The sequence below is a fragment of the Emys orbicularis genome, chromosome 3 (genome assembly GCF_028017835.1).
Source record: "Emys orbicularis isolate rEmyOrb1 chromosome 3, rEmyOrb1.hap1, whole genome shotgun sequence".
Lineage (NCBI taxonomy): Eukaryota > Metazoa > Chordata > Testudines > Emydidae > Emys > Emys orbicularis.
This window is the reverse complement of record NC_088685.1, coordinates 13,733,140-13,747,284: the sequence shown is the minus strand read 5'-3', so window position 1 is coordinate 13,747,284 and position 14,145 is coordinate 13,733,140. Positions and strand designations below refer to the sequence as shown.

General features: G+C 50.4%; 1 protein-coding gene across 1 annotated transcript; it reads right to left on the bottom strand.

Annotated features, from left to right (window-relative positions):
- Positions 1-204: 204 nt before the first annotated feature.
- MCM3 (minichromosome maintenance complex component 3) lies at positions 205-12,491 on the bottom strand. Its single transcript, XM_065400820.1, has 13 exons — positions 12,331-12,491; positions 11,702-11,810; positions 10,386-10,539; positions 10,156-10,287; positions 9,063-9,271; positions 8,257-8,431; positions 6,378-6,504; positions 5,669-5,819; positions 4,766-4,906; positions 3,970-4,067; positions 3,342-3,433; positions 2,439-2,514; positions 205-403 (listed from the first exon to the last, which is right to left on the bottom strand). The coding sequence occupies exons 1-13, from the start codon at positions 12,489-12,491 to the stop codon at positions 205-207; spliced, it is 1,824 nt and encodes a 607-aa protein (XP_065256892.1).
- Between the last annotated feature and the right edge of the window lie 1,654 nt (positions 12,492-14,145).

Here is a 14,145-nt window from a genome sequence, read left to right as displayed (position 1 = left end):
TCAAGAACCAGCTTCTTTATTCCTTCTCAAGCTCCATGAGGCAGTACAGAGCTACTGCTGCAGAGGTCGCCAATTCCAGCTTGGGCTACAAGTGGCAGAAAGTTCAGTTCTGCCAAGTAAAGCATTCAGGATGGGTCTGAGGACTCAGAGGAGAAGAGTTTCCAATGCCAATTCATAAGAATTTGGCATCTCCCACCCCGAAACTCAGATTAAGAAGATGATGTCATCAGACATCATGATCTGATTATCGTCTTGCATGCGCTCCAATGCCACCTTGACCTCAGCTGCCGAGAAGGGGTCAGGGTTGTCCCGGTTGATGGACTCCATCAGGCTCTTCAGACCCACAGACTGTGCATGGGCAGCTCTGAACACCTCCAGGAGACCAGCCTTGAAAGCTTTCAGCCTAGCCAAGCAGGAGGAAAGGCAATTAGAACCAGAAGCTAGACTCAGATCATTCTTCATTCCCAGCCATTAGTTCTTCCCCAGAGAGTGAGTCACAGCTCCCAGCACGAGACCAAAGATTGAGGACTATAGCACCTGCAACCTATCTTGGGAATTTTTAAGGGGGCTTATCACCTTAGTGCCTTACCTGCCAGCCACGTGAGTCAGGGTCAATGGTAACTGCTATCTGACAGAGTGTCTTCCAAGCAGCAGAATTCCAAAGTGCTTTACAAACTAGATAGAATTCCTGCACCCGACCCGGAAATGCTGTTCAGGACAGGAAGCAAATAATACTCCAATTGAACTGCAGGTGGTATTTTACCCAATTCGGAATCTGGTCAGCTCATAGGAGTTAAAGTCCCCTAAATCTTGAGACAGCTATTACAACCCCATGCCATATTAAATGTATGAATGGTTTATGCAGGATTGTGTTCTACTCCACGGGGGAAAGGTCACCACAGCTCCACCAAGAACTAAAAACAGTGGGGTGATTAAGGCAAGTCACTAAGACTGTAAAACTTCCCCGGAGAAGGACCCTCTTCTGGAATGGTTTGGTTCAAACTGGGTTTGCCAAAGCCCAAGCAAGAAAGAATGAATGTGGGATACATAAACAGACCCAAGGCTTCAGCAAACAGACAGCGACAACTCTCATGGAAGGGTTGGAAAGGACGTTGGCCTATCAGACTCCCCATGTGGGAGACAGGTGAATTCTGACAGGGTTAGTAAGCACGTACGACCTGTCATTCGATATGTTTTCTCTGTAATGCTTTTACTCAAAGAATAAAAGTACTTTGCTTTGGAAGAGCTGTTTCGTGACCTGTAACAGTCTTTGGTGACAATGCAAAGCCCAGGTGCTGGCCTTAAAGCAGACTGTCTGGCTGGAGCTATCACAGTGTAAGGCAAGGAGCTGGGCTGCCTTACAACCACCAGTTAGAAGGGAGTGGGATGTGGGACCCTGCCCAGAGACACGGGATGGCTGGAGACCTGAGAACACAGGGGTTACAGACACTGAACTGTCACAAAGAGTGCCATGTGACCCTTACATCTGCCCTAAGTGGCAGCAAGCACCTCAAACAACACAGTCCCCCCTGCTTAGCACCATGTGGGGCAAGGGCTTGGCACTTAATCAGAGGTGCTAAATGGGTCACCCATACCACTTCCTGGGAATTCACCAGAGGTTTCCCATTCAAATACTGCTCTAGCCCGAGTTTATAAAGCTTAAGGAGATTTAAGCCAAGATGGGGCTATGGATGCATAATATAGTAATTAACTTCCACCTCAGGCAGACGTAGTGCCCAGAAAAAGCACTGCACTCTGGGTGTATCTGAGCGCAAGATACCACTGGAGCGCACGCAGTTCCCTGCCACTTGGAACCACAGGCTCAGGTGAGACTTGCAAGTCCAGAGCTGGTCTCCTTATTCTCTTACTCTAAGGGATGGAAGTCTTCCAACACCCAGTCTGCTCCCCCAGCTGGAGTTAAATCCCATGAAGATGGAGTACATTATCCTAATTTCTGTCTGCAATGTAAGCCCCTACCCTACCCACCCCCCAAAAAAGACTCAATATATTGCTAGCTGGGCAAAGAACCTGTTATCCTACAGGGGGCTGGCTCAAATCCACCCAAGCCAGTAATGACCAGGAGTTGCTACCATCCAGATGCCTATCTGAAGTGATTCAGGGGGCTAGTTAAGTATCCGCATCAAAGGCAGCCTTTCTATACACACTCAGCAGGAAGGGGAAGGTCTGGACTATACCTCCTTTTCCCCCCAAGCAGGGAGAGAGGCCACACACGGTGGGTCAACTCACACTGCGCCTGATCGGACTGCACCTGTTTTGTGACCATCAATCAGTATTTTATTTAAAAGGAAGAGTGGTGAATCCCCCAGGATTTCCATCTTGGTTTCTGGATAAGAGTTTATTTGATGCTAAGCCACAGAGCTGACCCCTTTGAGATCCAATGACATAACTCCCCATGGCTTCTTTAGCCCACCACTCACCTTGAGTCAGCCAACTCGGTCTTTTTGCTCCCTCCAGTCTCTGCAGGTTCAGGGGTCTTTGGGGTATGTGCCTGGACTGGAAGCAGAAAGCGAAGATGAGACAGCTGGCAACTGAGAGCTACACGTCATCCCCCCAACGCCTGCGTGCACACAAGATATAGTAGCATATGCTGCAGCAACCAGGAGATTACTACCATCTTTTAGCCTGGATCTGTACAGCATCTTGTAGAGCGTGGCTGCTGCTAACTTCTTTCCAGAGCAAGGATATTATTCCTTCCATGTAGTTTTACAGTGGCTAATTAGTCTTGCTGTTAATTCAGTGTCTAGCACAACGGGACCCTGAATGGGGCCCTGGGATGCTACTATAGTAATTAATAGCCACTCTCTCACAAAATCCATGCAAGGAATAATGCCATTGGTACACACTGGTGATATCCATAGCCGTATCTGATTTCTGTAGTGGTTACATTCAGACGTTTGGGGAAATGGGAATATGACGATGACACAGCATTGCTCCCTATGGCATACCACCCTGGTACACGGTTTGGATTTCAGAGGTCTCTAGCACTCAGGTGCCCATCATGGCCAAGAAACTGTTCCACAGCCCAAGAGATCTCCTTCCCAGGAAGACTTGCCCCATGCACACTCTTTGAGATGGGAGCAGGGTCTTCATCCATGGTTGGACAGTGCCTAAAAACAGCCGCCCCTTGACAGTGGGCCCTTGTAAAGCACAGCATGAATTTAGAGTGCAACATCAACGTGTACTGACAACGGTAAACTTTTGCTAACAGCAAGGGCTGCTATATTCTGGACCAGTCTCCCAAGCAAAGTGGTGGAAGCCCACTTCCATACAGTCCCTTGTGCACACAGGATCCAGGAAGAGAGGGAAAGAAAGCCACTCACCTTCCGGCATTTCCTCTTCCGTGTCACTGAAGTCATAGGGGTCATAAGACTCCCCCTCCTTGGCTTCCTGATCCCCAGGGCGTGCCTTCTTCCTCCTGCAGAGCAACAGAAAGTTACTGCCACTCCTCACCACTCTAGGCAACAGCCTCCAATGCCACAAGGGAGGCACTTCACACCTCTAACCACGGGGTGGGGATATAGCTAGGCCACCTGCAGATTGCTGGTGAACTCAGTGCATCTCTTCAAACACTGAAGACACCTGGGCTGGTTCTGGTAACAAACAAGGAGCAGCCCTGAGGCTGGCCAAAGCATTTGGAAGTTTATAAAAAGATTCAGATTTCCACCCCCCCAAAAGACATGACATTTTCTAAAGCTTTCCCCTCTGCCCCCAAGTCCCAGACAGAGGTTCCAAGCCTAGAGCCAGCTGGTGAAATACCCTCTAGCCAACAGCCTCTAGGGAGTTAGCTTTGTTAAATGCAGTCTGACATCTCCAAGAAAATCCATTCCTGGGGTTGTTTCTGCACACAGATGCGGCTGGTCAATTTCACAGTCTCTCCCACCCAGTTGGTTTCGCCAGTCCCAGCTAGTGCTCCCTCCCAACATGCATCTCCAGCCCTCCCCAACACACCTCTTTTTCCTTCTCTCGCCACCCTCTGGTTCCTCTTCCTCTTCAGTCTCTGTATCATCCTCCGCCTGCTTCTTGCGTTTCTTTTCTTTCTCCAGCACCTGCAAAAGGGAGCCAAACAACCCAAGCCAAGCAGATTAACGGGAGAGTCAACCCCTCAGGCATTTGATACATGCTGAGTCTCCAACAGAGAAGTCACAGCAGTGGTCTGGGAACAGAAGGTATTTTACGGAGCAGTGGAGATCTCAGAGTGTTGTGTATCTTAATTAAGCCTCAGCACCCCAAGATGTAGCTAATCATGCCCGTTTCACACAGGGAAACATGCACAGAGGTGGATTCAGCTGCCCACAGTCAGCAGCATAACCGGAAATAGAACCCAGGAGTTCTGACACCCAGTATTCCAAAATTACTACAATACTTACTCCTATGGAACCTCCTGCTGCAGTCTCTAAGCACCATGACACAGGATTAAGTCAACTTGCCACGAAAAAGAGCAAAGCTCCAAATCCCTCCCAGACTAAGACTGCCAAGAGCAACCGCAGTTGCTTGCTTCCTAGATTACGCAGCGAGGAGCCTATCACAGCTGGTGTCTTGGAAGGTGGCTCGCAGCAGGGAGTCTCCTACCCTGTGCTGCAGCTGCCAAGCCCCAGCACTCAGCCTGGACTCCACAGCCAGCTCCACAGCTGAGAGCCAGATCCTGGAAGTTCCAACAGGGGGTTTGCCTCTTTAATTTAACCCTTTGGCACCCGGAGCCCTGGATGGTTCCCACTACCTGCAGGCACCCTGGCTACACTCTCACCTTTTTGAAGTAGGCGAACTGCACCAGTTCTACAGCAGCTTCCGCGTCCTGCAGGTCGATTGTTTTGTTCATCCTGGCTTTTGCGTGGGCCGTGGAAAGTCTGATCAGCGTCTCCAGCGTACGGGCCGTGACAGGGGAGGTCTGGGAGGGGAGAGCAGAAGACGGTCCAGGGACTGAGGGATCAGACAACGGCTCCATGTTGCGGCAATGCCCACACATTTATTAAGGTCCAGGCTGGACAGCTGCAGGCAGAGTCCCAGCACAGATCAAGCAAAGTCACACCCCCAAAGCCTTGGTCACGTGCATCTTTGCTGAAGTCTACATAGGTCTTAGGATGCAAAGGAAGCCTATGGAAGACATGCCCCTCAAAGAGTTCAGGGACAGTGCCAGTCATGGAACAGGAATAGTATGAATATGGTATGCTGTGGGCTATAGCCTCATGTGATCCATAGCATCCCAGCGTACTAGGCCAGAGGGAGCCTTCGCCTGAGGCTCAGCATGCATCTTTGGAGAAAGGACCATGTAAAACTAAGTGCATACGATTTCCTCCTCTGCCCCCACCCCATCTCGGGGAATCAGCATCGGAAATGTGCTGCTCTGGAAGCCACTAGCAGGCTCCAGACTGCAAATCAAGGGAAGAGATACTGCTTGAAAGCCAACTTTGGGGCACGGGAAATAGGCCGACATTTTCCCCCCCAGAGAATTATTAGCAAAAGCCTGGGAGAATGAGAGGAGTTCACCTCTCTGGAGCATCACCCCCTCAGTGGACATCTCACAGAGAGAACATCTCAGGGCTGGATGAGTGACTGTTTCCTTGGCCCATGGGAAAAGGATGGAGTTGACCCATTCTGGTCTCTTTCCTTGTCTGCTCCCGCCTCCCCGACCCTGGAAAGATTTGCTCACCCTGGCGATGTCGGAGCTCATCTGGTCCTGGCTGCGGAGACGGGAGTACTCCTCTGCTATGTAATTCGCTGACTCTTGGGTCAACACCGGCTTGATGATTTTGGCCACGTGGATGTATTTTCTCATGAACTCCATGCTAACTATCTTCTCTCTGGCAGAGACACACAAACATATACACAAGTTATGGAACGGGACCAGGAGACGCCATTGTTACCGTGCCGCTCCCTTCCAAAAGGCAGCTCTCCTCCCTCCCCCCCAATACGAGCAACACACAAAACAGGAACACTCAGGGTTGAATGTGGAATGTACACGTGCATGGGATGCTCAGCCACATACAATGTTCTCCATGATCCTTTTACAGATTTGTGGTATGGGCCAGGTGCAGAACGGCTGCCGTGTTCCACCCCAGGGCTGGACACCTGTCAGTAGTGGGCTAGTGATCCTTCCGCACAAACGGCACTATATAAAGGCAAGGTACTGCTGCTGCAGGCGACGTTTCTCCCACTCCCTTGGCAAGCCCACAAAGAAGCTTAGACGGTCGTGCCGAAGCCCCAGCAGTTTACAACCAGTCGTACCGTGAACCTTCTCGAAGATAAAAACCAGGAGCAGAGTGGCAGGCCCCAGGCTCAGGCCTCTGCACTGAGAGCAACATGGCAGCCTGCTCACGACTGAATCGCTACAGGGATGGGGCCGACAGGGACACACTCACTTGTGCCTCTTGGGGCCATGCAGAAGGTTGTCGTGTTTCTCATACACTTGTAGCTCCTGGTCCTCCTCCTGCACCACATTAGGATCATCCGTAGCCAGGATCTCTATTGCGCTGCCCAGGGGCATGGCTGGGAGACACATTAGGAGAGCAGCATTTACACACCATCCAGGCCCAAACCCTTGAGAGGCTAGTACGTAGTTTGGCTAAGCCACAGATATTTAGTTGGGAATTGGTCCTGCTTTGAACAGGGGGGTGGACTAGATGACCTCCTGAGGTCCCTTCCAACCCTGATATTCTATGCTTCTATGATATCACCCCAGAAACCTCTACAGCTGGCCGGCACCGAGGCGAGAGAGCCAAGGTTTAGGGTGGTAACGGGGCGTGTGTAAGTAGGCAAAACGGGATGCGACTGAACAAAGGAAACTAGACCAAATATCAGGGAAAGCTGATTTCCTGCGAGATCTGAGTATCTTCCAGGGGGAGCGGAGGAAACGCCCAACTGGACAGGACAAGCTAGTGGAGAATGTGCTGCAGGCAACAGTCTTGCACTGGTCCTACCCCGGGGATGGACTAGATCTAATAGGATTTTCCTCTCATTTAAGACTCTGGGAAAGGGGAAGCCCCCAGGAGTTGTGTGTATCACTCAGCTGAGCTCACCCTGTCACCAAATCAACCAAGACACAGAACAATGCAGGAAAGCCCTTGAGATTAGTATGGCTCTGCCCGAGTCAAACACCTCAGCCATTCCTGGTAGCCCAGCCTGCTGTTTATTCTGCTGCTGGCTCTCTTCCACCACACTTGCCATGACTGTTCAGATAACCAGACATGCAGCAAGTTACTGGAGGGCGAGAGCTAGATTGCTTAATGGCCAATGCACTGCAATGTGGGAGATCAGAATCCAGCCCCTCAGGGCACAGAAATGAAGAGAAGCTTCCGACCGACTGACCATGGGTCCCCAAATGGCTGATGCAACATGAAGCCTGGAGGAATTTGTGGATGGGATGGGGTGGAGGAATCCCAAGGTCTTGGGCAAGGGAGAAGAAACACTGTCAGTAGGACTGGGTCAGACCAAAGGTCCATCTGGCCCAGTATCCTGTCTTCTGACAGTGGCCAATGCCAGATGCTTCACAGGGAATGAACAGAACAGGGCAGTTATCAAGTGATCCATCCCCTGTTGTCAAGTCCCAGCTTCTGGCCGTCAGAGGACTAGGGACACTCAGCATGAGGTTGCATCCCTGACCTTCTTGGCTAATAACCAGGGATGGACCTATCCTCCATGAACATATCCAACTCTTTTTTGAACCCAGTTATACTTTTGGCCTTCACAGCATCCCCTGGCAATGAGTTCTGCAGGCTGACTGTGCGTTGTGTGAAAAAAAATACTTCCTTGTGTTTGTTTTAAACCTGCTGCCTAATAATTGTATTGGGTGACCATTGGTTCCTGTGTTATGTGAAAGGATAAACAACACTTCCTTATTCATTTTCTTCACATCAGTCATGATTTTATACACCTCTATCATATCACCCCTTAGTTGTCTCTTTTCTAAGCTGAAAAATCCCAGTCTTTTTAACCTCTCCTCATCCGGAAGCTGTTCCATACCCCTAATCATTTTTGCTGCCTGTCTCTGTACTTTCTCCAATTCTAATATATCTTTTTTGAGCTGGAGCGACCAGAACTGCACACAGTATTCAAGGCGTGGCCATACCACGGATTTATATAGTGGCATTATGATTTTCTGTCTTATTATCTATCCCTTTCCTAATGATTCGTGATATTGTTAGCTTTTCTGACTGCCACTGCACATTGAGCAATGTTTTCACAAAGGATTGGGGAGTCAGGGTGAAAGGGGGTTGGGGGAAGAGAGAAGACTGAACTCACCATCCCCATCCTGCTCGCCAGGTCCTCGGTACCGGTGCATTCGGAGGACGTGGTCTGAGATCTCCCTGTCATGCTCTGGGTCCATCTGATCCAAGACGATGAAGAGCAGATCGAATCGGGAAAGCAAGGAGTCTTGAAGGCCGATGTTCTCCATGGGAGTTTTGTACTGATCGTACTGCAAAGAGCAAGGAGATGAGTTATAGGAGACCCTGAAACTATCAGAAGTGCTGGGACATCGTGGCTTTTCGAGGGGCTGGGCGAACCCTCCATCACAGGATTTAAGAACGAAGGTGCTAACACACCATCCCGGTCTGAACACTGCCCCAGGAAACCAAACCCAGCAGCAACACCCCGCCCCACCGTGCTTTGTTGCCCCATTTACAAAGGGAACTGGTACATTTTACACTCTGCCTCCCCCAGACTTGACACCAAGACAGGCTCTTTCCAGATCAGAGCTGAAAACCACATGTTGCTTTAATTGCTCAGTTTAACAGCTCTTGGGCTGAGCTCCAGAGAACGGGCTAGAGGCCACGTTGCGTCTCCAGCTCATTGATTTCAAGATGGGGGTGCACGGGATGTGAAGACAGAGTCTGGGCCCAGTGTGGACATTAGGATATGCTTTTGGCATCCACAGCTGCATGGAGACCTATGCAGGACCCTGTTATTTGAATCAAGGGTTTTTACCATCCATCAGATGATCCTCTCCTGGAAGGTGGTTCGGGTCACCTCCAGGTCTCAGTAGCTACTAGGAGAAGAGCTGATCCGAGAGAGCCCTCGCCCCCCTCCCAGCGCTCGCCCCAACTCACCCTGCCGTAGACAGGATTGGCTGCAGCCAGCACGCTGCAGCGGGCATTGAGCCTGGCATGGATGCCTGCCTTGGCAATGGTCACGCGGCCCTGCTCCATCACCTCATGGATGGCCGTGCGGTCAATGTCAGACATCTTGTCGAACTCATCAATGCAGACCACGCCCCGGTCAGCCAGGACCATGGCTCCCGCTTCCAAGCGGCGTTCACCTGGGGGGGTGGAGTGGGGAGCAGTCCAGGGTTATGTACGGGCCATCATCCCCAAACCCTCCCCTTCCCTCTGAAATTCACAGAGATCTGACAGGTCCCCAGCATCTGGGGTTCAAATCCACAAAACTCAGGTGCCTAAGGAGTACATGAAATCCTGGCTTCAGAGACAGCTCTCCACAGCGGAAAGGAGAGTGGTGGGGATAACGCAGGGAAAGTCAAGTGAGATAGATCTTTAAGATAGACAGGGATGGCAGGACCAGGGTGTGGGATGGTACCTTGGGTGGAAAGTAACCAGATCCTATTCAAAGAACTCTGTATGTGTGTATACATATAGTATACACTATACATATAGTAAGGAGATATACATCTCCTTACTATATGTTCCATTCTATGCATCCGATGAAGTGGGCTGTATCCCACGAAAGCTTATGCTCAAATAAATTTGTTAGTCTCTAAGGTGCCACAAGTACTCCTGTTCTTTTTAAGTACCATTAGTTCTCTCTCAGATATTTCCAGCAGCAGGAAGACCAAGAACATCTGTGCAGTGATTTAGGGACATGGCACAACCAGCTCCTACTGCCTACTGGGATCCCACACAGGATATGGGAGAGCTGAGAGCCATCTACCTAGCTGCCCGGGCAGGCGCTGCTCAGAGACATGCAGCATGAGAAGATGCAAGAAGCTGCAACCCAGCAGACATCCACCAATAATGCTCTGGCATCGGAGAAGAGGTTCCCATCATGTAAAAGCTTCCAGCAAGAGCAACTAATGGTTCTGTGATGGCTGACAGATGTTACAGCAGCCTCACATCTTACAGAGCCATTCCCTTTTCTTCCTTCCTCCCAGCATCCTCTGCCAGCAGAGGGCTTCAACGATAACCTTACCGGTTTCTTGGTCCGTGGTGACGGCAGCAGTCAGACCAACCCCGGAGGAGCCCCTGCCGGTGGTCGGGATGGCCCGGGGGGCTGTGGAGAGCACATAACGCAGCAGCTGAGACTTGGCGACCGAAGGGTCTCCTGGAAAGGATGAGTCCAAGTGATTATGAAGCATCCCATCACACAGGCTTTGCCCTCCCATCATCATAGCATCCCAATGCCGCTCCCCTCCGCCCTACCTATCAGCAGGATGTTGATGTCTCCTCGGATGCGACTCCCATTCTCCAGGACCTTCTCCACCCCTCCGAGCAGCATGCAGAGAATCGCCTTCTTGATATACTCATGCCCGTGGATACTGGGGGCCAGAGACCTCGACAGCTGGTCAAAGACATCCTAAGGCAGAGGAAATGAGGTGCATCACATAAAAAAATCCAACCAACCAACAAGAATGGCTTCCCCTTAAAGGGACACGATCAGGTAGTTCAGGCTTTGCTAGTCTAACGAGTGGGCTTAAAATCAACAGGAAAGGAAGGGGTTTTTCATTGGCAACTGTTACACGTCAGGCACATTCCCCTGCAGGACAGGAGCCCCCGACAGCACAGGGCTAGGTCAGGAGAACTAGAAAGGGAGACACTGATTTGACTAGTCCACTGTACCTCAACCAGCTGAGAAAAAAAGTAAACAGCAACTGAGAGTTTAAAAAGGGTGTTTTAAATCCCTTCAGCAGTGACCTAAGGGGAAGAATTTTTACAATGTGATTTTAACCTGGGTGTGCCTCTGCGAGACAAAAAAAAGGAGTTTTTTTCTTTTTTGTTAATATTGGGCCAGACCGTACATCGATGTTATTTACAAGAGAAAAAGATTCTGAGCTTCCTTTAACATTCCTGCCCATTGCTCAAGTTCTCTCCCTCATGGTAAAGCAGCGATTCCTTTAAGAGGAAGGCAGACTGGGAAATCTCTCCAGGACATGGTTCTGAAGGGGAGGTCTGTCTGAGGGCACTCTCTGGTTAAGAAAAGACCTGCAGGTACTGCAGTAAGGGAGGAGGGGTATGGATTAGGGCTGATTTGTTTCTCTCATAAGTAAGTGCAGGATTTGACTTTGTATCCTTTGGGTCTTGGCAATGCTCAAGCTTTGATCAGCTAAGAAGAAGGGGAGGGTCTGAGGGTGAGAAAACCTAAGACTTCTGCGAAGAGCAGCCATGACTGGATTCCAGTTTGATCAGCGCACGCACAAGAGAGATGTCTGGTCAGATGGATGCTGAACTAGTATCTGAAGAGCATCAACATGAAGCAAGGGAATTGTTTATGCTGGGCCTAAGTGACGAGAAGAAACTAAGCAAATGATACTGGGACGACCGAGTAAGAGCCCCCACCCCCGCACAGGAGAAGTGGGGGAAGCTATATCTTTAGAGCCATTTAAAGCTGGACAAAATACTAGAAAACATTCAGACAATCCTGCCTTGCGCCGTGGGGATGGGTTAGCTGACCAGTGTTCAAGTTCCCATCTCTAATATACAATTTTCTATGGGGTGTGTTTGAAAATAAAGCTAAATACCTTTGAGCGACTTTTGCTAAATCTCTTGATCTTGGCTACATCAGAGGCAGAGTAGAGAGGCCGAACTTCTTTGCTCATCTGCTTCACATGGCAGGCGATCAAAATGGTTCTGGAAAGGAAAGGGAGGTTGGTCAAGTCTAGAACACAAAAACCCGGCAGACAGCCCAACCATCCAAGGACCTACAGATTACAGCAATCACCCACAGCGTCCTTCCATAAGGGTCAACTCCTCAAGCTGAGTCTTGGAGACTCTGGAAAGCTCAGAAAAAGATGTATCCTGATGCCATTGTGTCTGCTTAATTAACTGAGCAATAAGACCATTCTTAAGGCTTGCATTACCCTTCATCTGTGTCTGCAGCACCACATCCCTATCGTTTTTTTGGTCCTGGCCATCCATAGTCACTAGAGAGAGAATGGGACCTTCCAAGAGATTCAGGGTGTTTGACCCAGTGTTCTGGCCTAATTACAACACCGTGCTGCTGCTCAACAGCTATTACATCCCACCCCAGAGCTGGCTGCATCTCAGTGGCAAATGAAGTGATCCTCCTATAAAAGCTACAGAGCATTCTGGGATCTTTCAGGATGAAAGCAGCAATATGAAGGGAAGGTGATTATACTGTGTCCCTCACCTGAATGTCCCTGATGTGTAGCCCCCCTTCTTCCCGGGCAGACAGCGGTAAGTCCCAACAACCTGGATTCGGTCCCCAGGCTTCACCCTGTCCACCAGGTCATCATCCAGAACAATGTCCACAGAGCGAGGAAGCTGACCAGCTGGGGCCTTCTCAGGCATCTCCTGGATGGTGATGGTTTGATGGTCCTTGTAGACAGAGAGGCCAAACTCCGTCTCCAGGGGATTGTTCTCTTCATCCTGGATGAGTGACACAGTAATGAGACTCCTCATTCACAGGAGCATGGCAAAGGAGTCTCCGGGGGCAGATGGGGTCACCCAAACAGGGCGGCGGGAAGGGAGGCTGGAGTGTCCCTTGTGGTAGCAGTGAGACAGGACTGTGCTGCAAGGGGCTTCTTTATGGAGGCTGCCGGACACAGAGACCTTGTGGCTCACCCAGGCTCTCCAGCTCCCAGACTCACAGCCTGTACTACCTAGCGTGAGCCCCTTCGGCCTACCCAAGCACTAGCGTGTACTAAGCAGTCATGGAGAGGCCTGCTGGCTACACCAGACAGGCAGTCACAGATCACCTGTGCAAGAGAAGTTACATGAGCAAGACCTTCAGGTGAGAAGAGTGTTATTTGGTCACTGGCAGCCCAATTACCCACTATGTTCTCCAAAGACTGAGTGATCACTCTGCCTAACAGACCACTCGATCCAGTCTGACTAACAGATGCTTCCATCTGACCAGGAGCCTAGGTCTGAACTCCATCAAATCCAGCACAGACTACAAAACAATTCATAAGCTGCCTCCTTTATGCTGCTGCTTTCAGGGCTGAAATGGGTGTTAGCCGATGCTGATGTCTGTTTCTTGGAGGGCATTCGACTGGCCACTAGGAGAGGCTCCAAATACATCAGCACCTCTGCCACAGCAGAGCCTATACATTACTGCTGTTTAATCAACATGCATGCCCCACAGATGAAGCCAGAGGGAGGTAACTCACTCTCAATAGCTATATGAGACGACTGCAGTGAGATCCACTGGACTGGGACTCAGAAGACCTGGAATCTATACCCAGCTCTGCCACTGGCCTACTGTATGGCCTTGGGCAAGTCACTTCCCCTCCCCGGGCCTCTGGCGAACATTTGACGCTGCCTCCATTTGCTCACCTTAGTGGGGTAGACAGAGCTGGATGGAAAAGCTTCAAGAGTCGTCATGTCCGTGTATCGGCGTTCAATGGTCTTCTTGGTAGCAGCGCAGTAATGGACGCTGCGGACGATCTTCGGACGTACCAGAGAGCCTGCATTTAGATTTGTTTGATGGGAGGAAAATTAGGAGGGAAGAAACCTTGTAGACCTTGCCTACTCCTGTTCACCATGTCTCCAGCAATGGGGTTTCTACCTGTTCCACTGGGAGATCATCCCACAGCATAACAGCTCTCGGGTTCCCTGAAAACAAGCCTAAACTTCTCAGCTACCTTTCACTCCATGACGCCTAGTTATACTCTAGATCATCCTAACCATCCCTGACATTTCCCACCCTTCTCGTGTCTACAGATAGCTATCACTCGTGTTCCCACATGTGCATTCAGAGGGCACATCTCAGCCCCCCATGCCGTACTCACATTTTGTGACAATGCCCTCCACACAGACCATGCAGCCCAGAAAACAGGATGTCAGCGTCCGGGGCGTCACGTGTTTGGAACCAAAGCTGCCCTCAAGCCCGATGTAGAACTCCTCATACTGCTTAGCGTACGTGGCGTCGATGGAGGCAACAAAGTCCTTCAGGGCACGCTGAAAGGTGACCAGCTCCTCGAAGGCATTGCTCAGGAGCCTG